The 24,099-nt window shown below is 33.5% G+C and overlaps 5 protein-coding genes across 5 annotated transcripts; 3 read left to right on the top strand and 2 right to left on the bottom strand.

Annotated features, from left to right (window-relative positions):
• The first annotated feature begins 2,426 nt into the window (after positions 1–2,426).
• On the top strand, positions 2,427–3,655 carry LOC108721674 (intraflagellar transport protein 22 homolog). The gene is made up of 4 exons (XM_018446338.1): positions 2,427–2,666; positions 2,918–3,087; positions 3,165–3,364; positions 3,490–3,655. Exons 1-4 carry the CDS (start codon positions 2,550–2,552, stop codon positions 3,645–3,647), a joined length of 645 nt encoding a protein of 214 aa, XP_018301840.1. The 5' UTR covers positions 2,427–2,549; the 3' UTR covers positions 3,648–3,655.
• Positions 3,656–3,748: 93 nt separating this feature from the next.
• Ppat-Dpck (Bifunctional Phosphopantetheine adenylyltransferase - Dephospho-CoA kinase) lies at positions 3,749–6,199 on the bottom strand. The gene is made up of 5 exons (XM_018446331.1): positions 5,335–6,199; positions 4,839–5,182; positions 4,437–4,703; positions 4,188–4,370; positions 3,749–4,011 (listed from the first exon to the last, which is right to left on the bottom strand). The coding sequence occupies exons 1-5, from the start codon at positions 5,909–5,911 to the stop codon at positions 3,796–3,798; spliced, it is 1,587 nt and encodes a 528-aa protein (XP_018301833.1). The 5' UTR covers positions 5,912–6,199; the 3' UTR covers positions 3,749–3,795.
• Positions 6,200–6,920: 721 nt separating this feature from the next.
• On the top strand, positions 6,921–10,008 carry LOC108721669 (WD repeat-containing protein 36). Its single transcript, XM_018446329.1, has 3 exons — positions 6,921–8,551; positions 8,624–8,901; positions 9,152–10,008. Exons 1-3 carry the CDS (start codon positions 7,018–7,020, stop codon positions 10,004–10,006), a joined length of 2,667 nt encoding a protein of 888 aa, XP_018301831.1. The 5' UTR covers positions 6,921–7,017; the 3' UTR covers positions 10,007–10,008.
• Positions 10,009–10,491: 483 nt separating this feature from the next.
• On the bottom strand, positions 10,492–12,458 carry Ndc1 (Nuclear division cycle 1). Its single transcript, XM_018446288.1, has one exon. The coding sequence runs from the start codon at positions 12,211–12,213 to the stop codon at positions 10,492–10,494; it is 1,722 nt and encodes a 573-aa protein (XP_018301790.1). The 5' UTR covers positions 12,214–12,458.
• Positions 12,459–13,746: 1,288 nt separating this feature from the next.
• Positions 13,747–15,801, top strand: LOC108721644 (trafficking protein particle complex subunit 12). Its single transcript, XM_018446287.1, has 2 exons — positions 13,747–13,972; positions 14,049–15,801. Exon 2 carries the CDS (start codon positions 14,103–14,105, stop codon positions 15,681–15,683), a length of 1,581 nt encoding a protein of 526 aa, XP_018301789.1. The 5' UTR covers positions 13,747–13,972; positions 14,049–14,102; the 3' UTR covers positions 15,684–15,801.
• Positions 15,802–24,099: the final 8,298 nt, after the last annotated feature.

The raw sequence follows: 24,099 nt of genomic DNA, 5'->3' as shown, positions 1-24,099 counted from the left end.
TAAAAAAATTTATTTAAATGATCATGATATTGATATTCGAATATTCGCTATCCACAAGGTGAAATGAGAATGAAAACAAATATTTATACCATCATAGAAATAAATTTTTCTGCTTTAAAAACAAATATTTTCTTCGAAAATATTAATTTTCCAATTTTTGTTTTTAAAGTAGGCATTTATTTCCTGCTTTAAAAAGAAAAATTATCTTTGAAAGCATTAATTTCTCATAATTTTTGTTTTTAAAGTAGGAATTTACTTTTAAACAGAAAATTTATGATTTTGTTGCGATTTCAAAAATTCGCCAACTAAAACCTGTCGGAGGTCACTCAGGGTCATGACCTTGACAATACATATCAAAGTCAAGGTTATTGGAGCTGGATCCCCTACAGTAAATATTTACCCTATCTTGATTTCTCTTGACAACACTTACGAGAAAAATCTTACACGTCGAGCTGTATCTGTCATTGTTGTCGAGAAAACTAGTCCAACATTTAGACCTATGAAATTTTTTGTTAAAGAATATATATTTTTCTTAAACAATTAAATATACAATTATATAATACATGATTTCAGACCTGTCCAAAACTTGGCTCGTGAGAGCTCAATCTTCTCTTTTTCTCTCTCTCTCCCTCCCCCCTCCAACATTTCGTTGAACGAAACAGATAGAAGTTAAAAAAAGATAGACACGCTAGAGCTAGTCATTGGACAGAGCTCTAGCGTCTAGTTTTTTTATTTCCTTTCCGTTTCATTCCAGACGATATAGGAAAAGCGTTTAGCTCGCAAGCTAAGTTTTAGACAGGTCTGAATTATATACAATTAAATATATAGTTGTTTATACAAAAATATATATATATAATTAATATGATTATTATAAAAAATTTACATTTGATGCACTACTTAATAATATTCGAAATGTTTACGGAAAAAATAATAAGAAATTGGACATTAAATTATTTAACATCAGTCATACAAATATGATGAATGGTATGTGTTGGTGCAATGGGTAATAAAATACATGTTAGAATTATTAGCTCATATTTAAAGTATTTTTTAGTAAACATATCTTTATATAATTTCATTTAGAATTTTGAAGAAAAATTTTACTGCAAGTAATTTACATCACGATAGCAAAGTGTACTTCACAATTTAATAAACAAATAACTATAATCAAATTACAATTTTTATTATAATCATGTGTTAATTATTGCAATAATAATGTTTACATAATTACTATGGCTGCATTACATAGTGTTAAATATACTGTTAAGAAAACAGTATTGTAACGAATGTATTAAACATTTAATGTATTCAATAAAGTATCATAACTTTACAAATAGCGTATATTCATTTTTTGTACATAATTTACACATTTTGGAATATTTAATTATGTTGAAGTAAATACTATATTTGCAAAACGTTGTACCAAAATAAATTACATATAATGTAAATTAAGGAACAATTCGCATTTGTCTTCAATAATTTGTTATAAACATATATATATATATACACATAAATTCTATTTTGTGTTAAAAATTGATTAATCATTCATAAATCATAGTACACTAAACCGACTTGATCCCATCAAATGCACAGCATGACCTTTCCATGAATATCCTGTTTTAGCGTTGATGTTGATGGTTCGCTGAGATGCACCCATGATTTCTTGCGCATAGAATTGTAACAAATCCGTTTTTCATCGCCAGTCACAATTCGATGCAAAAACGACTCCTGTTTTTGTCTTTGAAACAGCAATTCACAAATGACTAAACGTTTCGCAATGTCTCTTTTAATTCATGTGAGACCCAGTTTCCTAGCTTCTGGATCATTCCCATTACTTTTAAACGTTTGCTAACGGTTAACTCATCGACATTTAATGTTTCCGACAACTCTTTGAGCGTCTGACATAAACCTTCTTGAAATAATGCCTCCAATTCGTCATCTTCAAACTTTTTCGGCTGACTAGGGCGCTCTTTGTCATTCCCGTCAAAATCGTTGTTTTTGAAATCTTCTAAATCAATCTCTGCAAGTTGTTTCAGATAAAGCATGTTTCCCAAAAGCCTCCACTAGCAAACGATGACTTTCAGCAGCAGATTTCTTGAGATTAAAACAGAAAAGTAATGCTTCCCGCAAATGCTCTTTTTTTGGTACGAAACCGACATTTTTAATGCGATAAAAAATTGTATTCTTTGCGTCTCTCTCTCTCTCTCTCTCCTATCAAATGTTATATATTAATTATTAAAGCCTATTGACAGTACTTTCATCAGATATACATCAGCAGTCACTTTCGGTCATGTTGAAATAGCACAAATACTGACCTTTCCCGGTCAACAGCAAGAATTAATTCAAACACCTAATATATATATATATATATAAAATTTTTACTTTTACTTATATATAAATTTTAAAATTATTTTTGCCATATATTTAATGCATTTTGTATGTGATTTAATTTCAATTTAAATCATGTAATGTCTTCATTGCTTTCTCAATAAAGTTGTGTATATGTATACCTAGGCAACGGTTGTTATAGTAACAATTGCCAAACAATAATGCATTCTGTATTGTTGTACATATTCATCAGGTACAATGGAATGTTAATATATACTTGCAATTACTATTGTCAAATAATGCACACATTAAAATTAGTAATGATAGGACCAACTGAGGTAAGATTATCCATCAATTTGTAAAATTTTTAGAGCTCTATGAGAAAAAAATAAACAATTGTTATCACTTGTTACTTTTCTGTAAAGTTGATAGTATTCGAGTAAAAAATTATTGAAAACCAATATTCGGTGATTTTTTGTAATTAACATCTTATTAACTATTGTGAAATTAACATCTTGTTAACTATTGCGAAAATTGCAAAATAGTAGAGGATTTTTCAACTCATGTACATACATATATATTTATTTAGAGTGGAAAGACCACAATAGCGAATTTTCTGGCAGAGGCTACAGAAATCCCATATGATTATCGTCCAACTCAAGGTGTTCGAATATTAGAATTTGAAATTAACGATATTGAAGTGAATAATGAACGCATGTCGAGAGATCTCGAGCTGTGGGACTGCAGTGGAAATCACAAGTAAATAACACCATATACACTTTTGCAAAATTGAATTTTTAGAGAAAGACAAAAAATTGTAGAAATATTTTCAACAGATTTAAAAATTGCTGGCCAGCTATATGTAAAGATGTAGACGGCGTAATCCTGGTATACAATGCAAAAATGCAGGATTCTTCAAGAAAATTGAAAGAATATTACGATTATTTTGTTAGCGGAGCTAAATTAGGGCCAAACAGTTGTGTAATATTCTTTTTTGATCCTGACAATACTACATCAAGCGTATCGAAAATTATTTGTAAGTATTTCAATAATAATCTAATTCAAAATTTCGATTTCTAAATTAGATTTTTCTATTTCTCAAATTTAAAATAAAGAAATCCTGTATATAAATTAATTTTTTAATTATTGCATGTGTTTAAGCATCTAGTTTTTCTAATGTCTCTCATGTCAAGTGCAACGTGGACGATAGTGGTGACAAATTAAAAGCTGATTTTCGATTGTTTCTAAGTGCCCTAATAACAAAGCATGAAGATAAAGAAGAAAAACTGACGAGTGACAATATATTATTTGCTAAATAATATTTTTACTTTTTTGTAACAATTATATAAATAATAAAAAATAGTATTCTTTTGTTATTAATATTTATCTCTGATGCTCAATTATATCAATATTTCTCTCATCAATGTGCATCAATATTCTAATTATAAATTGTATATCACAAAATAATTAAATGTTACTTATCAAAAAGCCTGTAATCTCTAAATCTTGTATCAGTTCTTTCCATGCTCTTTCTACTTGTACTAGAGTTCTTTCATAACTCCACGAAGTACATATAACAACATTCGCTTCCTTAACTTGCTCCATGGTACTTGGCTGCATGTTAATTCGTAATTTTGCTGCTTCCTCGGATAATCCATTTCTATCTATAACTCGTTTTATAGCCTATAAATACATTTAACACGGATTTATAAAAAGATTTAGGTTATATAAACAATTATAAAAATATTTTATATATATTTTTAAATAAGAAATTTGAATAAATATAATAGCTAAATAGATTCTTATTAGTATATATACATAGGTAAAATATAATTTATCCATAAGACACAGAATCTAACCTCATTTTGTGATATAATACAAGTCCAAATTTCACTGCATTCATTTTGCCATTCAGCTTGAATTAAAACTGCTGCTTCCAGTACAATAATATTACGATGCTTGTAAGAAAGATTTTTTATTTCTTTTTTAGCTTCTTGCAGAATTAAAGGCCAAATTAATTTGTTCAACTTTACTAATTGCTCCTACATAAAATACTTTTATGAAATAACATACATAATAAATATTATAGAATACGAGACACCAAGTACCTTATTATTGAACACAATATCACCAAGCAACTTTCTATTTATAAATCCGTTTGAGTCAAGAATAGAAGAACCAAAATATTCAATTATTTTATGAAAGCAATCTGTTCCTGGTAAATACAAGTTATGAGCTAATTTATCACAATTTACAAGACCAGCGCCGAGTTGTTTTAATTTTTCAGCAACTGAAGATTTTCCACTTGCAATACCACCCGTTAAACCAATGATGTAAGGTCTTAAGATTCTAGGTCTTAAGATTTCACTTTCACTCTGATAGAAGAAATAGATTATTAAATTATATAACAAAATGCAATTTAAATAGAATTATATATAGAAAATTTCATATAGAAAATTATTTTATAATTTCTTGTATCGTATTGTAAATATTCAGTAGAAAAAACCTACAGGATCTTTAAGCCTTGTGCCAAGTAGTCGCATTCTGTGATTACTAGAACTAATTTTAGTCTCTTCATGTTCTTCATGACCTTCATCAACTGCTAACTTTACTACATGAATGTCCAATTTGTTTAAATTTTTTTGCAAACGTAATTCATTGATTTTATCACCTCCACGTTTTGTTTCTTCACTTACAACTATCATCTCTAATGTTGGATCTTCCTTAGTAGGTCCATAAATGTCATTAATAGGAACAACATTGTACGATATTGATGAATCTACATCTTCCAAAAACTCTTCAACTTTTTCTATTCTTTGCGTACATGGTTGTATAAGTTCCCATAACACTTTACCTAAAAATATTTATTTGATTTCTAAGTATACCACTGTATAATGATATTATTAAGTCATCTCATAGTTTTTTTTATCCACATTCAATTATTCAAAAACATTGTTATAGATTATAAAACAAATCAATTTAAGCTAAGTTATAAGAATTTGTTACCAGTAATCATATTAGTATCTGTCACACCAACAGTAAGTTTTTCTGTACAACGCAATGCAGCCTCGCTTAATAAAATCTTGTGACCATTGTGCAATCGATCAAATGTACCACCTAGTACTACATTCTTGTAGGTTTTCATTTTCTGAACATCATGCTCTGCATTGTTACAATATGTATTATATATATAGTTAACAAAGTGGTAATTTAGCGACTTGTTTGCTAAATGGTCCTGTATGAATGTATTTGCCTCTTCTTTACTGCACTTTTGATCAAAGATCACTACTTCTACAGGTTTTTTGGTATTTATAATAGATCTAGCGGGATATTTCAAGTTGGTGAGCAAAACACGAATATCAAGACAAGAAGCAATTGTAGAAGTACTTTTGTATATGTCAACGATCTTCTTAGAATATTCAGAATCTCTTTGTTGCAATGTCGTAGAGTTATAATTTCCTGCAAAAATATTCTCTGGAACATATTGAATGTACAATGTCTTTAAAACGTGTTTCTGGATTACAAACAGCAATCTCTTCATTTTCGCAGGATTTGTTAGAACTAATAGACCAGTATTTGCCATATCGGAACAGATATATTAAAATTACTTCAACTTTTAAAATGTACTTTTCTAATATTTCGATTCACGATTAATTCATTAATCTTAATGAATAATGTCCGAACTACGATCAATTTTTTTCCAAACCCGATATTAGTTTCAGGGTAGAGTTTTTATGATATAGCAATTATTACAACTGGAAGACACAATAGTCTAGGTCTAGACGTTAATCACAACTCTAATTGGTTCTAATAGTTTATTCGTAAATTTACGTAAAAGCTTTTTAAATAATTTTATTTATCAAACAGTTGAATAGAATTTTTTTTAGCAAAGAATAGTGAGAAGGCAATCAGCGTAAATGCGCGCCATCTAACATTTCAAAAGTTAACTGTTTGATCGGCCATGTTTGATATGAAACGTGACACGTGAAGTGAGGGCCAGTTTTACCAACGCCAGTTAATTTAATCGGCCATTAACTGACCAATTGCATTTGTTGTTTAGAAGAATTGACTAATTACGGTTGACAGTTAATCACGATTAAGCTTAATCGGCATTGGTGAAACTGGCCCTGATGGTGCCTTTTCATGCTGACGCTTGACGCTCATTTTCAGCGTCAAAATAGGTCACGTGATCAAAATTAACGCTTGATATTCGTCAATTTCTATTACGTGATTTATATTGACGCCAAAAATATGAGCGTCGAGCGTCAGCATGAAAAGGTACCTTGACGCTGCCATGTAAAGATACCTTAAAGTTATGCGCATGCGCAGATAGTTAAAAAGAAAAAGGTATACCCGTCAAACATCATGTTATCTCGTCCACGTTTTTTACATTCTTTCAACCAATGGCTGCGTTCAGCAGACTCAACAGTTTTGCAACCGTTTTATGATTATCTGCTGAGATAGGACCATTCTTCTAGATCTAAAAGTATGATCCAATTAGCGCGAAGGAAACTTCCAACAGTTGCAAAACAAACGTTCTGCTGAACGCACCCAATGTGTGCTAATGCATTAGCACGACAGTGCACGTTTAGTTACATTGTACTATAGTTCAGTGGTTGTACCACGAGAAACATAATTGTGTACTATAATCTCTTTTGAATTTACTTTGGTCTTCTCTTGTAATATACGATGGTACAAAGTAGAATATTTGCGCGGAATCGAGCGCTCGGATATGTCAGTAATCATGTACCTCTTGTTACGAGGTACATTCTCAGAAGAAAGGAGCATTTCATCGTTACATGCGTAGGCAAGGAGTTCCACACTTACACGTGTAAACACTTTACTCTCCTGAGTGTCTCAGGTATGCATGTTGATGATATCACTTGCCTGGCTACGGATACGTTTCACGTATACACGGCCAGTGCAAATAACATTTACGCGTGGCGCAGAGGAACTGAATTGAAGCATACATACAAGGGTCACAATTGTGCTGTCCACATTATGTTGCCATTTGGCCCACACTTGCTCTCCGTCGACGAGAGCAGCACTGTCAAGGTCTGGGACATCAAAGAGGAAAGTCTTCTGTTGGAGTTGAATTTCAGCAATAACGTTTTCAGGATAACTGCATTGATGCATCCCAATACTTATATGAACAAGATTCTGCTAGGCAGCGAACAGGGCCAGCTACAGTTGTGGAATATCAAAATGACCAAGATGATCTATACATTCAAAGGATGGCAGAGTAGCGTGACTGTATTGGAGCAAGCGCCTGCGATAGATGTGGCTGCTATAGGTTTGAATAATGGCCATATTATACTGCATAATCTCAAGTATGATGAAACCATATTCGAGCTAGTACAAGATTGGGGTCCAGTGATATCTATCAGCTTTCGTACAGATGGTCACCCTATCATGGCAACAGGCAGTCTAGGTGGACAGATCGTGTTCTGGAATTTAGAGCAGCGAATGGTGGAGAGCCAACTTTGCAATGCACATGATGCTGCTGTCACGGGTCTGAGATACATACCAAACGAACCATTATTGGTTTCATCTTCGCCTGACAATTCTCTGAAGCTATGGATATTTGATATGGCAGATGGAGCTGGTAGACTCTTGAGGATTAGAGAAGGTCATGCTGAACCTCCAACAATTGTGCGATTTTATGGAAATGACGGTAATTATCTGTTGACCACAGGCAGCGATTCTTCGCTCCGGTTGTTTTCCACTATCACAGAAATACTGAACAAGAGTCTAGGTAGAGCCTCGTTTAATAGAAAAGCTTCAAGAAAAAAGGGTCACTCAGTTGATGATCCGATGTTAATGCCACCAATAACTGTACTTGCATCTGAAGTAACGCGGGAAAAGGAATGGTGTAACATAGCAGCAGCTCATTCCGGTTTGGGCATGGTCACTACGTGGTCGTCTCACCTCCAGAAGATGGGCGACCTTAAGTTACTTCCTGAGAGATTTAAAAACAATTACAATGCTATTGCGACTAGTTTATGTTTAACAAGATGTGGAAACTTCGTTGTGATCGGTTATAACACAGGTCATGTTGATAGATTTAACATTCAATCAGGAATACACAGAGCGTCTTATGGAAATGAGAATGGTGCTCACGAAGGTCCTGTTAAGGGAGTCATGGTTGACGACTTAAATCAAACTCTTGTTACAGCTGGCAAAGATGCAAAAATTAAGTTCTGGGATTTTAAACCTGGAAGAGGTACTTGCGCCGTAATTAATTATATTTTCTTCAAAATAAATGATATTTTAATGTAACTTTTTTATTTTTTAGATATAATTACCGCAAGAACGATATTAACAATAGAAGAACCAATCGAATGGATACGTTGTCACAATGAGAGTTCCCTTGTGGCTATAGCTTTAGAAAATTTTGATATCATGTTAATGGATCTAGATACAAGGAAAATAGTCCGACATTTTGAAGGGCACGAGGGACGAATAACAGATGCATGTTTTAATCCTGATTCTAGGTGGTTAATCACAGCCTCTATGGATTGCACTATCCGAACTTGGGACATACCATCGTCACACTTAATAGATATTTTTCAGGTAAATTTCATTTCAAAATTATAAATCAATAGATAAGTAGACTGTAGTTCTTGTGAAATACAATCTGTCTAATTAGAACATTGTTGCCATTACTCACAGCCAGTAAAAAATGCATTCCTAACTTTTTTGACAGATTATAGATTACCATTTATCTCATATTCCTTCGCTCACTTTTCAATTATTAGATTTTTGTATTATTTGGATTGGAAAATATCAAAATATATATTATAATAAATCTTGTATTTTATAGGTTCCTGAAGCTTGTATATCTTTAAATTTCTCTCCGACGGCAGAATTTCTTGCGACCGCCCATGTACATAATGTAGGAATCTTTTTATGGTCAAATCGTATGCTGTATACGCATGTGTCACTAAAGGCCATTAATAAAGATGATATGATACCTGAAGTAGGACTTCCTGGATCTTCTGTAGAAGCCGAGAAAGTTGATGAAGATGATGTCGTCATCGAAGAGCCAGATTATATGTCTCCTGATCAACTTGATAGTGATCTTATAACCATGTCCACTGTAGCTCAATCTAGATGGCAGAATTTACTCGATATCGATATTATTAAAAGAAGAAATAAACCGAAACAGTCGCTTAAAGTTCCAGAAACTGCGCCATTCTTTTTGCCTACGATTCCGTCGTTGCAACTGCGCTTCGATTTTTCGGATGTTAAAACCAACGAGAACACCGAAACTACTCATGTTCACCCGGTTTTACAAAATCTTACTTCGTTCAACAAGAGTCTACAATCAGTCAATACCAATGATTTTTCAGATGTAATAGAAAAATTAAAAGCAATGGGTCCCAGCAACATCGATTTCGAAATTCAATCATTGTCTTCAGACGAGAGTTCTGCCGAACTGTCAATGATGCAATTTATGCAAATGCTTTTTTATATGATGGAACAACAGACAGATTTCGAATTATCACAAGCGTATTTGGCGGTGTTTTTAAAATGGCACGGTACAGCAATCTCGGAGAACGATACGTTACGAAATTATCTACGAAAAATCCAGAAATCACAAACGAGAAATTGGCTTACACTACGAGAGAAGTTATTTTATAATTTAAGTGTTGTACAAAGTTTAAAAAAAATGTAAAATGGACAAATTATTTTTATATCATGTATATAAATATTTAATAATTAAAATTTTTTACAAAATAAATGTTTTAATTTTTTCAAAATTTACATTTATCATCTACAAAATTACTAATAATAGAAGATAATCCTCAAATTAAAAAAAAATGTTATGTTTATCCGCATGTTATAAATTAAAATTCAAAAATATACTTAACGGAAAATGTATTTCGACTTTATATTTATATATAATATAATCGTATTATAATAAACTTAAACATCGTATCATATTTTAATAAAGAAATTTTTATCTATATTCTCTTTACACATTTTCTTTCTTCACGTAAGTATAAAGTATAATAAATATAACACATGTTTAATATGTAAATGTAATTATTGGGAAAAGTAATCCTTGAATCTCTAATAAAACTAAAATGTAGTGTTTTTTGGTAGATTCAAAATCTTAATCATATAAGTACACTTTGTGACAATATTAATATTTATAAACTATTCCTTGTAATTAAGAAAGGCTTGCAATTGTTCTATTATTGGAAGTTCAAGAGACAAGTCATTAATATATGGTTCAAAGTTTGTAACAATTCTATATAGACTACGCTTTATCGCACTTCGTAAAGATGTAAAAATTTCCCTAATCAATTTATCATCTGCTTGCATTTTCCTTGCAAGCACAGCTGATTTGGGTAATTTGTCCAGAGCTTGCTTCACTGACAACAGAGTGTTGATGATGATTGGCACATCTTTTTGTACAATACCATAAGAATCTTCGCTTAGCGAAAAGACGGTCAAAGATGAAATAGCTTCGGCTGCCCAAATCACCAGTTGTCCATTTTGTAAAGCATAACGAATTTTATTGTCATCTTGTTCGCCAAAGATGTAATTGATAAGTGGCTTAGACAATAAATATGCTACAAAAGCATCTTTTTTCTGTTTGATAAACTTGTGAATAAATGAACCACTGTAAGGTGCTTCTCTTGCAGCTTCTTCTGATACTAATACTGGTGCTGTATCTGGTACTAATTTCCGCATATGATGTATATATTTGCTTTGCTGAACTGGTGGAACTCTTGCTGTCAAAGTGCTATAACAGGATTGATCTTGAGATTTTGTAGATATCGCATTGAGGTCCAATGAAAACTTTTCAAGAAGGTTTGTACTCTTTTGTACTACGCAGTTCCAATTGTATGGATGACCACCTGGTTGACTGAGCGTAAACAACATATTCCTTCTCATTTTTTCTTTTTGGGCTAAGATAACCAGGTCTAAGTAGCCCAAGTGCTGCATTATGGGTATTTTGTCCATTGATAGTACATCAATAAGGGTAGTTTCTGAACTATCAGGAGTGTATGCACTACTCAAGCCAAATTTGAATGGAGCCCATTCGGTCAGATATATTTCAAACAGCATGTATGTATTGTTGGTAATCAACATAAATATAAACTGATAGAGCCACAGTTGCACTATTAGTGACAAATTTAATAATCTAGACACAGTGTCCAAAGGTTTGACTTCCACCTGCATGGAAATTGGCAACAATGCTTCACGGAAATATGATCCTATGAAATAATAAATAGCCATGAAGTACAGAGTCGACCACATGGAGGAAATCATCAATGTCGGAAACATGGTATAAAATCTTCGTCTCAGTTGAAGGAATTTGGATTGCGCTATAATGGGAAACTGGAAATATTTCTCAGCAAAATTGCCAGTTTTGAACGAGAAATACAATCCACTCCATAGACCGCTAAATAACAGAAAGTAATATTCTTCCATCAGACACGTTCCATATACAATGCTGCAGTCTGTAGTCGAGGAGCTGTAGTTTCCTTTCTTCAATGACAATTGCAACCAGACCAAGATACCACCGATAACAGTATACAATGTTCGTTGAAGTAAACTTTGAATTCCAAGAGTCATACACAGCTTGGCAAATCTGCTCTTGTAGTACGGTGGAGGATGCAGATAATTCTTGCTGCAGAAAAAACTCTGCAGAAAAGTCACCATGGTAAGTACGATGATATAAGCCCACATTCGAGGAGACATTACGATTGTCCAAGTTTCCTCAAGCCAGTGTGCATAGTCCGTGCTTAGATTCGTAAGCAGAATGACGCAACAGACGATAAATAATTGCAACATTACACTCGTAATGATGGCCAAGGTCATCCGCTGCATCAGCAACTCCCTACAGCCCTTCTTGTCCGTCTCAATCATCGTGCTCGTCGAAACCGGTTAATCTTCGCGCGCCAATTAACCTTCAAATCTTCACCATCCGCTCGCTAGATTTCGTACAATAATATACTTCAAGCTTCCTCGCGCTGTGTAAGCAGGCGTAATGTTGCCATCACCGTTTCCGTAGGCTTCGTCGAAGATTATATCTCTGTTGCGGTCATTTGTGTTGTCAGAGAGAGTACATTAAACAGAAAAAATTTTAAATAATTTAAACGATCGAAAACACCGCAACCTAGCAGAACCCGCACAACTTCGTCTGCCCATGGCAGAGAGAACCAGGGCTAACAAACTCCATTGTATTTTCATTACCCTAAAGTCACTAGATCTATAAAGCAAACTCGCATCCATTTTGACGCAAAACGCGGCCATTTCGAATTTATGTATTTGTATGTACGTACTTTATTTGAGAAAATGAAGTCGTCAAATATGTAAATCAATGTTTTTGAATTGTAATTAGTTTTTATTTATGACCAAAAGAATATGTACGAATGCTTAAATTATGTGTTCTTTAGTTTAATACGGATTTATTTGCTATAGAAGTATAGTGCATGAAAGTGCACGAAGGGACATGTAAGTACAGTTTAAAATATAAACAACCAACCACCATGCTTGGAATCGTGTAATATGTGCACTTCGGTCATTTTGACGTAAGGGCGCGTTCATACCTTGACGGAAAAACAGAAAGCGGAAAAGCAGCAGCCAATCAGAATTCGCGCTGATAGTTGACAATTTCAGCTTTTTGTACTACCAGCACGAGTTGTGATTGGCCACTGATTTTCCGCTTTCTGCTTTTCCGTCAAGGTGTAAATGCGCCCTAAGAGTGAAATCACACGGCGCGGAAAAAGACTATGGAATAGAGAATGCGTCATTGAAGCAACCAATTAGTGCTATTCGGAATAGCGTTGATTGGTTGCTTCAATGACGCATTCTATATTCCGCAGTCTTTTTCCGCACCGTGTGATTTCACCCTAACATTTCTGAAATTAATTACGCTACTTTATAGATCTAGTTAGAGACACTATAATAAGAGACTGTGTGTGGCATAAGTTCTAGTTGGACAAAAAATGGCGTTCACAGGACGATAAGTCATAGGACGCGTTCGCAACTAGAACGAAAAAGCAGAAAAAGTAGGAAAGCAGAAGCCAATCAGAATTAGAGCTGTACTATCATCTATTACCAGCACGACTTTTGATTGGCTTCTGCCATTCCATATCCAGCCAATCAAAAATTAGCCCATCTTTGCCAGTCTCTTATTATAGTGTCTCTAGCACACCTCTTCTTTGTTACACCATGGTGCGAATATGATACATACGCCTATCAAGTGCTCGGTGTAATGTAAACTAGGCCATAAACGATTCTAACCTATCAGAAATCGGATACATCGGAATACACGGTTTCTAATAGGTTGAAATCGTTTATTCTTTATTCTTAATTCCTTATTCCTTCTATTGTGCGCAGGGCCTAAAGTTTTAGAATGCAATTCAGATAGCGCTGATCCGCTGATGGCGCTGATAACGTACACTTAAATTGGAGCAGATAACCTCAATTAGAGAATAATCTTTTATCAATAGTTTTTGTCAATAGTTAGCATTGAGAGTTTTGAGACTTTGGTAACGTGATATTGCGAAATATCTGCTACAGAAATTTTTGAAATTTTTGCGAAAACTAAAATATTGAAAGAAAAGAGAATAGGCGTTCATAAATAGAAAGAAGAAAAGGAAAAGTCTTAAGTTTGATATGTGTACGAAGCATAGTCTGATGCATTTTTTATTGGAATAACAATAATCTTTGAGAGATTGTAAATTTTTATTTTCCAGGTAACATATGCACATCCGACCCTTAGACTAAGATAATCTAATTGCAAGATAGAAATGGCAGAAAATAATACTATCAAGTCAAATGACAGGGACATGGATATTAATGCGGATATCAGTCGTTATTTAAACAGCGCGCCTCCTACGATTTTCGATGAGATTATCGCATTTCAAAAGCCTGGTTTATTCGACATACAATCGGCTACTGTGAGTCGATTCTCCGATTACGATCCTTTATCTGATGATGGACAGACAAGCGCCTTTGACGTAGATTCTCTGTGTACATCCACGACTTCATTGTTGGATGCCACAGTTGATCGGATCGAGCACAGTACATTGAATGATGCCTATAGAGACATATGGATACCATCGGAACATACTCGCAAGATATTACAATCCATTGCAACCACTGCGACTGGCGCAAGTCATCTGGACCATGAGAATCTCACCATGCCTGGACTGGCTGTACAGGGTGATATGCCTGATTTAATCAAGAATGCCTCTATCCATTTCCTAGGCGAGGATGAGAATATCCACCGGAATGTGCTCACGGCGTCCGATGTGACACAAGATGAGCGTGGTCTAAGAAATCTGATACAAGCTGGCTGCTATCGAGCAGCGATCAATTTATCTGGTAGACTGCTGGCTATCTATGCTCAGGGTTATGGCAAGATCAATCAACCCAGCAAGCACACACCCCATTCTTTGCAGCTCTGGTATACAAGACTGTCACTCTTGTCCAAATTGCGGCAGATGGATGTGCTGGAAAACGAGTCCAAGCCATTCGGTAATTTGGATAAACCTGATATGTATTTCACTTTTTACCCTGAATTGTATGGCACCAGATCGGGTTCCATGGGATCGTTTGCATTTAGATTATTATTAGCAGAAATCCCATCTTACTATGGTAAACCGAAACAAACATTAGAAAATTTGTACAAATTATTAGCGACCGTCAATCGAATTATAACCAATTTCCAAGCTGGTTTTAGTGGTGAGGGAACGCTTGCAAAAATCAGCAAATCCAATCAGCAAGATGCCGTGAAACTATGGACTGCCAGGAAATCTAGAATCCTGGTCTCCATCGTCAATTGCGCTATCGGCATGAGAAATTACATTCTCGCGATAGAGATACTGGAAGATCTGTGCAAGTTACCTGATTGGAGTATAGAACAGATAGGTATCTTAAGATCGGCCATAGGAAGGGTACATTTGTTTCTTGGTGATGTTACAGCGGCAGAAAAATTTCTTGTCCGCATTAATAAGGAGGAAAAGGCAACAAGTACCAGAGAGCTGGTTGACAGCGGTTTAATGGCAGTTGCGCAGAATTCCTTTCAAGAGGCCTACAACTGCTTCCAATCTGCATCAGCGATGGACCCGTCCAACGTAATGTTGATTAATAATATGGCAGTGTGTTTGTTGTATACTGGTCAGCTGAAAGCAGCTGTGTGGTTATTTGAGAGCATTGTCAATAGAAACCCGTTGAAGAGTCTGCAAGAACCGATTTTATTGAATATGTGTACGTCTTATGAACTACATACGACGCACTGTAAGCAACCGAAATTACACCTATTGCGGCAGCTAAATAGATATAAGGGCGATGCTGCCGATATTCAATGTTTAAAACTAGCGATGTAATATTAGTCACGAATTATCATATTGTTAATATTAGCACATTGCGATCCGAGCCCATTATTTTTACGAATTATATATTGTAGTTTAATTTATAAACAAGTGTATAAAAATACTATGAGGATTCAACGCAAATATTCAGTGTCTTTTTTTTTAAAACTTAATCTAAATTATAAATTCTTCAGCTTTTTTATTAAAAATTATGTATGTTAAAAATTAGAAAAAATTAAACTAAATTTAATTTTGCAATTTTTTACTAGTTTTCTTATGTTTGGAAATGAGACCACCAATACTTTGACTAAATAATTACAATTTTTGCTACTATTTTTTAGTTCAATTGTTCAAGCTGTACTTTGGATCGGATCACAAAGCGTTAAGCCTCAGGGAAGATGTAAATGTGATATTAATAAGAATAAAAGTATGTTTTGTTATATTCAAGCTCTCTGAACTTTTTTCTTTTTTATTCTCACGTCACGTTAATATATAATATGCCATTTACTATGTTATGTTCTACCAACGTACTTTGCCTTATATTGCAATCAATTATTATACAATATATAAAAAATATGTGATTGCGCATCCCGAATTTCCCTCCCAGGGTTATCGATCACACAAAAAACAACAGCGGGGCATCAAAGTAAAATAGCCTTTATTACATCGTGAAACGAGGACAATTTAACGAATGTTCAACAATTGCTATAGTTTTCTCTTCACCTCACACTCTCTCCCTCGCTCTATTTCTCTTCTTTTTTTGCTCTCGCACGTTCCATTGAACACGTGTGATTTGCGCGCACGTTTTTCCTCTTTCTTTCATTTATTGGTTTCTTCGCTTTTTTATTACGTTTTTTTTTTAATCGAAAGAATTAATACGGATGTCACAGCGTTCTCCGAAAATATATATTGTGCAATAATCCGGTGTCTTTTTGCTCTTTCTTGCGTTTTATAGTGTGTAATTTCTTCTTGATCATTTTTCCTGCGCATCAATTTTCATGCTTCCAATTTCTCTCACTGTTTCCTCGTTTTCCCATTTTCCTATCATTTTACTTTTCTTATCTTTATTCTTTAAACTGGCTAGTTTACTCTTTCGCGCTTTTTCTCGCTTTCTCACTCTCTCTCTCTCTCTCTCTCTCTCTCTCTCTCTCTCTCGCTCTCTTATTATCGCGCGATTACATTGTAGCACATTATTATTAGATTATCGAATTCCAAAATTGCATTCTCTCTCGCTCTCTCTTTCTCTCTCTCTCTTTCTCCCTGCAGAATAAAGGCACGAACTGGCGGAAAAGTCGGCCTAACTGTATAATATTTTCATTTATTTATTATGGATGGAACTTCGTGTCACAATACAATTATTTTTTTCTTTATTTCCTCTCTTTCCCCACCGTCGTCCCATGAGCCTTACGGCGGTTTCGGCCCATTTGAATTGTTAGTGCCGCGTAAGTTAACGACATAGTGAGCGCAGCGCAAGAATCTCCTCGTATCGATATATATTATTAATTTATTTATATTAATTTAATTAATTTATTTATATTAATTTGTTACTACACAACTATCTCGAATGCCCATTGCCGACGATCGAATTAGGACCGTCTTTTTTTATTAGATTTATACAATAGTAACTTTAGTCCCTCTTATATAACAATAAAAGTATTTATTGGTCATGAAAAAAACGAAAGATTTCTCGCTTCAAATATCTCTCTCCCCTTCCTCCCATAGATTACTTTAGACACAATTAATATCGAGAGGAGTGAAAATATTCTAAAACTACTCTATTATTATATGCATGAATATTAATCAGAATCGTAACACTAGGAATTGGCAAAAATTATTATTTTTATCAGAAAATAAGTTTTAATAACTTAAATTAATAAATTTAATTTAAATTAATTGAACTTGTTACTTTTACAGAAATGTAGAATAATTTTTTATTTATTTCGCGTTAAATGTTTAGAAAAAAATTATAGTAATGAAAAAAATAAAAACTTTATACATATACGTAATTATAATAATGAAAAAAATAAAAAAAACTTTATACGTATATAAATATTGTTTCATTAAATTTTTGATACAATTTTGCGCTGTTTATCCTATTATAAATTTAAAGATAAAATACATAAATTTTAAGTATATTAACTTGATTTAATATAAAAAATATAAAGCTAAAATAATTCCTCAAAATAATTTTTTTGAGAATAATTTATATATATATATATCCTACCAGTAATTATGTTTTATGTCGTTGTATAACTGAATTTTTTCTTATAATTGTGGCACAAATTTAAATTCGCTATGTGTGCAAATAATAGTTACATGTGATTCAATATTAATTTACAATTCCCCGATTTGTGACAAAATCTTTAAAAATAGGAGAGATCTTTGATACGTGTTTTATAAATATATCCGTTTTCCAGATAAGTAAAAATTTATCTGAGAAATATAATATAATATTACGTTAAGTTTTGCGGAATTTTGATGCGCGGCGGGTCTTAAAGATTTACATTACGAATTAATTATAAAATTATATCGCTCGGAGAACTTGCGCAACGGGCACTACACCGTCAAAAAGAACCTTCAGGTTGTCCCTTTCTCTCCTCTTTCTCTCGTACGAATACGTTCACACTGTGTCTTATTACAATAATATCCACATCGCTATTCTTGTCAATTAAATGTAATTGTATGTATATATATATCTAATATATAGTATATACACAATTGTGTATATAATATATATATATACGACAATTTATATAGTAAATTTATCTTTTTACGTCTACAATATTTATATAATATATTTATATATACTATAGTATAGTATGCGCTTATGCCGTCTAATCTCTAAAAAGAAACGGTACATTATTGTCTGTGGTATTTTTTGTTTTCGAGTATTCATATATATATATAGTATATATACAATTCACATTTTTGGTATTTATATAATATAATAAGTCAATGAAAAGCTCAATGGCGTGACCATATAGTATTCATTGAGTACAATATAAGTCTGAAAATCCGTGCGCTTCGCGATACTCCTTGGACATAATCGATCTAACGATTTGCTTTATAGAGGATAGGGAAGGAGATAATAATAGGAGAGAGCGGTACTTTTCGCTGTCTTTTATTACACTTGTCATGAATTTCATCTGTTACGATTGCCGATTTAAAGAACGAAAATAACCGAGGATGGCACGTGTAATTCAATCAATCAAGGAGGATCGTGAAGGTGACTCGGCTCTCGACGACAATGTCGCGCTAACATTTATGTAATTTTTCGTTTATCTTGGCAACTAGGCAAGCTCGGTCGTTCACGGAAGGCATCGTATGGTGCTTATTAAATCGTTGCTTCAACAATCATAACAATTTTCATCGCTTTCATTTTTTCCTTTTCCCGCTTATTATTTTCATTTCTAGTTATTATCTTCGCTGTTGTCATTTTTTTATCTCATTTTTGTTCGTTATTGGGAGATAATGTCGATGCACAAAAGCTGGCGCGATTTTACTATTACGCTTTAACTTTTTTTTCGTTTCGTTATTTAGTAGTACGTACATTATATTGAGGCAAGCGGGTCGCAAAAGCTCCCGAGAATTAGAGGAAATATATAATATATACTTTATATATATATATATTATCTATACGTATATAATATTGTCTTCGTAAGTTTTTCTGCCTTTCCGTCCTGATGTCCTAACCCGTTGTTGGTCGTGAAGTTATTTAATAAGTTAAGACATTAATTAGGGAAGAGACACAGCTTCGTTGAGCTCAGAACTCTTTGTTGAACTCATCGAAATTATATCACTTTTAATTCTTGGTGCAAATACAAAATAGACTGACTTGAACATTCATTGAATACTTAATATATAAAGAGAAATTACAGACAAAAAATTCTTTCTCTTTTTCTTCTTCATTCTGGAAAAAGTAAAGCTTACGTTAAAAAAGTTATAAAAAGAGAAATAGGAAAACGTCGAGGAACAGAAAAAGTACGCACTGAGTTACTAACGAGTGGATACAGTTAGGAACGACTTGTCGCTTGAAACTAAATGAAATGCGATTGAGAATCATTCGTCGCGATTGCAGATTATAAAATGGGAACGAATGAGAACGGTCCGCATTGATAGGGAGAAAATACAATTCTACGCGCCTGTATCGGATGTAAGGAAGAGATCCGTTGCAGCCGGAATTATCCGTTGCTCGATCGATTAGTGTACTATGTCACGCGTATCCGCGTATATATAATATTACATTATAATTATATAAAAATATATTTCTTAAATGTTAACACTATAATAAATGAGTATTATAAGCATTATATTTGCACATTTTTTTATCTTTCTTTCCTTTTCTTTTTTCGCATAGTGATAGTGGTAAACACGATGCCTATCGCGGATAACCGAAGCTTCTACGCGCACGAAACGTCGAGGAAGTACAACCGTGACGTACCGGTTTGCCGTATGCCGCACGCACATACACACACCCACACACATACACACACTCGCACACATACACACACACACACACACAGACACTCACATACATACACACATTTCAATAATACGGTAATATCTGTATCTCATCTTTCTTCTCGTTATTTTCTTTTTTTTTTTATCAATAACAATATCACTTATCACTTGTAGTACTCGTGTAAATAAAAAGACGCATAAACTGTTATAAAATACATTCTCGAGTATTATCAATCTGTAGAGTATATATATATAATATACGTCCTTATCTCTCTACGCGTTCGAACGAATAAAATCATATAAACGTCGTAATATAATAATTTTAATAGTACAATATTGGAAGCATTTAATATCATACTTAGGTGTTACGGTTATTTTCGGGCCTCGGATTTCGGTGAAGAGATTATTGCGAGGTTTCGGTGCACGTTTCGTGTTTTTTTCGCGCCGCACCTTTCCATAAAAACGTAAATATACAAAAGACGAAAGGACACCCTGAACATTTCGGCCATCCTTTTGACGTCTTTTGCATACATTCTTTTGGATTTCTGTGTTATACGTGTCACATCAAAATCTAATTTCGAAACTACTATAATCTCTGCTACGCGAAACGTACGCGTCGGGCGTTTCGAGAGATTGCTTCCGCTATTTGGCAAAAGCGAGGTCAGAGTTAATTCTGACGAAAGGTGCCACGCAGTGCTTATTCGTTGCAAGAGGAAAAAGTGATAAATAAAATGGAAGAGGCCCTGAGAAACGGATCCTCGCGGAATGTGTAACGCATTTCACGACGTGCTACGTATTTCTCATCGTCTCGAACAATTATCACGTTAGACATTACAGGAATAACGCATCATCATCAACTTGCCACCTTGTAAGTACAATAGTATAAAAAAAGAAAAGACCTTCTCGCATGACATCGATCACCGACCCGCATGGCCCTTAAATCCAAACTCGCCTATTTCGCCTCTTTCTCTTTCTTTTTCTTTCGTTCTATACATATAATAATGTAGAATAATAATATAATAATATAGCCTGCTTTTTTTCTTCGAGTAAAGTTATTCATTGTAAGGAAGTGGAACATGAGATTCTAATCTCCGTCTTTACAATCGACAAAATTCCTTAATGTTAAGCTCAATTAACAGCTGTACCCCAGACATATTTGATTTGGTAAACTCAATATATTCATCTTTACTCGTGTAGAACGAGTACTCGTTACACTATGCGCGATCTCCATTCTTATATTCAAATTATCGTTTGAACCTGAGTTTTGGAAATTATTTGTCGAGATATCTGGCACGTGTTTCGCGGAGATTAATTGTTTAAAAACTTTCCTTTTTCATTTCGATCGTCGAATCTAGTATATTTCGTATATTTTTTGCGAATGGATATCGCGCTCCTTATACGGACGTAGCTAACAAATTTGTACATTAATTAGTTTTCTTATTATTGTCATGGTATATATAATATTTTGTTAATAAAAATACTAAAATATTATGTATATTATATTATATATATATATAATAGATTATTGCATTATGCTTTTTGGTACCGTTACATGCGTTTGGCTTATTTGTCGACACGCTTGCCGCGAGTAATTTTATTTTTCGTTTGTATTCACCGGTTTTCATTTTTTTTTAAATTCTAAAATAAAATTAGTAAAATCTCTAAAGTCGGCTCAGACGATTCAAGATAAAACAATATTATTTTATCTCAATTACGAGATTTAATATACATTTTGACATCTAAGTTTTCCGAATTGCATCGTCTAAACCGTTCTTCATCTTTTTCTTTTTCTTTGAAGTACGAACCGACGAGCAATAACGCCATGGCTTTATAATGTGATGTCGCGCAGCATCTTAGGTATATATTATCTATATTTATAGCTTCACGAAACGTCGCGGCGTCTCTTAAAATTCATATCGTGAGAGAAGAATATAAAGGCGTTCTAGCGTTTTCACACGAAATGGGAGCTTCGAATAAACTCAGACATGAAAGAGGAATTCTAAACGTAAGAAAAAAGCATAGTCTTATATAGATCATCCAGTAAGAGCAAAATGTCAGCAATAGCTAGCAGTTTGTCACTAAATTCAAGCAGAATATTGCGACATACTGGCATCAACTGCGTCCGCATTAAGCTTATATTCTACCAGCAAAGTCTGCTGATACAATCTGACAATACCGAGCAAAATCTGTTATTTCGTAATCATTTAAATAAATGTAATGTCTTCAAATATAAGCCAAATGTGAGTAGTATAGCAAAAGGAGTTGTGACAAGTGACGAACAGGGAAAAGAAAAGGAGGGGATTAATATGGAAGAGTAGAAGAAATATTTTATAAAAGATCTGTTAAGAGCGATAGAGGATAGGAGAGTATTTGAGTAGAAAAAGAAAAAACTGATGAAGAGAGGAGATAAGAAGAGAAAAGATAAGAATGATATTGAAGGGGATCAAGAATGATATTCCTGAAAGTTTGGAAGTACAGCGAGAAGAAAATGAAAAAAAGATGAGTTTGGATTTTGTAACAGAATTTGGTAAAGAATGGATGAGAGAATGGGTCTCATGAGGGAATAAAAGAGAAAGGGGGTACAAGATTATAGACGGTAAAATTGATTCCGTCGTTATAAGAGTATCTCGCGCCAAGTGTACACATACACTAAGAGAAAAATTATTTTAATTACTATAATTAAATTAATTTATAGCATTTTTGTTGTTAACTATGATAATATGAAGAGAGAAATAATCAAAGATTTTGCTTGGTCCTTGTTGGCATTCTACTAATAAAATTTGTACTGACAATTTGCAAAAATTTTTTGGATAGATTTGGTTATCTAGGAGACTGTGCATTCTTATACAATAGCTGATGGCAACATTGAAGGATAAAGATATACATAGTCATATGTCTGTCATACAATGCTCTGGAAAAAGCTAATGTAAGAAAACAAAAATAAGAATACAAACAAAATAAAAATAGGAAAACATAAAAATAAAATAATGCGTAGTTCCATGTAACAATTTGTTGATTAATTCCAATCAATCCTGGAATTTACCTTTATTCCATATATGTATAGATGTCGATTTTATAAGAAATTAATCGGAAAATTAAAGATTAAAGGAGTACAAGGTAAATGATAATCTATAACAGTGCTCGGCACTAGATACACATTTCGGGCTGATTCCGGTGAGCGACCCCCACTATCACTCGAGTCTCAGCGGCCGAGCCGTCGACCGCTCACGTGACGCTCTGGCTCAGGAGCGTCCCTATATCTTAAACGTGCTAGGGTCGTATCTTCCGTCATTGAAGAATCTTTCTTGCTAAATAATTTTTATTTTTTCAAAAAATCAAGTACTAAATTTTCTATTATTAATGTATTAATATGCTCTATATATAATAATATAATTGTAGCAATAATATATAATGTGTATAATATAATTAGAGTTCTTTACAATATAGTTTTCCACATCACTCGTGAGGTACTATTGTTGACGCGTTTTTTTCAAAGTGGTTTCCCCAGTAGGCCTATTTCACTGAAAAAGATAATGAAATGGCTCGGCAGGAAGGCAAAATTTTGTATAATGAAATATACATATAAAAATAAACAGGAATCAAAAGAAATTGATACAACCAATTTGCATAGAAATATTAATTCGATTTTCTGGGTCGTTTGCATGATTCCACTAAAGACGGTACATCCACAGAGATTTTGGAAGAAGTAATTCGCATCAACGAGGATAATGATGCATCGCTTAAAGAAGAACGTTTATCATTTTTGATCAATTTCATTTTGGAAAATTATACAAAATTTTGCCTTCCTGCCGAGCCATTTCATTATCTTTTTCAGTGGAATAGGCCTACTGGGGAAACCACTTTAAAAAAAACGCGTCAACAATAGTACCACGGGTGATGTGGAAAACTATTGTAAAGAACTCTAATTATATTATACACATTATATATTATTGCTACAATTATATTATTA

The sequence above is a fragment of the Mycetomoellerius zeteki genome, unplaced genomic scaffold (assembly GCF_001594055.1).
Source record: "Mycetomoellerius zeteki isolate Tzet28-1 unplaced genomic scaffold, Tzet1.0 scaffold179, whole genome shotgun sequence".
NCBI lineage: Eukaryota > Metazoa > Arthropoda > Insecta > Hymenoptera > Formicidae > Mycetomoellerius > Mycetomoellerius zeteki.
This window is presented reverse-complemented; position numbering and strand designations above follow the sequence as displayed.

Coding starts and splice junctions, on each gene's coding strand:
- LOC108721674 (XM_018446338.1), top strand. CDS start 2,550: ATGCATTCTGTATTGTTGTACATATTCATCAGGTACAATGGAATGTTA. Junction 2,667..2,917: donor TAATGATAGGACCAACTGAG/GTAAGATTATCC, acceptor ATATTTATTTAG/AGTGGAAAGACCACAATAGC. Junction 3,088..3,164: donor GACTGCAGTGGAAATCACAA/GTAAATAACACC, acceptor TATTTTCAACAG/ATTTAAAAATTGCTGGCCAG.
- Ppat-Dpck (XM_018446331.1), bottom strand. CDS start 5,911: ATGGCAAATACTGGTCTATTAGTTCTAACAAATCCTGCGAAAATGAAG. Junction 4,704..4,838: donor GCACAAGGCTTAAAGATCCT/GTAGGTTTTTTC, acceptor TTCTTCTATCAG/AGTGAAAGTGAAATCTTAAG. Junction 4,012..4,187: donor GTATTATATCACAAAATGAG/GTTAGATTCTGT, acceptor ATGTATTTATAG/GCTATAAAACGAGTTATAGA.
- LOC108721669 (XM_018446329.1), top strand. CDS start 7,018: ATGGTACAAAGTAGAATATTTGCGCGGAATCGAGCGCTCGGATATGTC. Junction 8,552..8,623: donor GGATTTTAAACCTGGAAGAG/GTACTTGCGCCG, acceptor TTTATTTTTTAG/ATATAATTACCGCAAGAACG. Junction 8,902..9,151: donor ACTTAATAGATATTTTTCAG/GTAAATTTCATT, acceptor TGTATTTTATAG/GTTCCTGAAGCTTGTATATC.
- Ndc1 (XM_018446288.1), bottom strand. CDS start 12,213: ATGATTGAGACGGACAAGAAGGGCTGTAGGGAGTTGCTGATGCAGCGG.
- LOC108721644 (XM_018446287.1), top strand. CDS start 14,103: ATGGCAGAAAATAATACTATCAAGTCAAATGACAGGGACATGGATATT.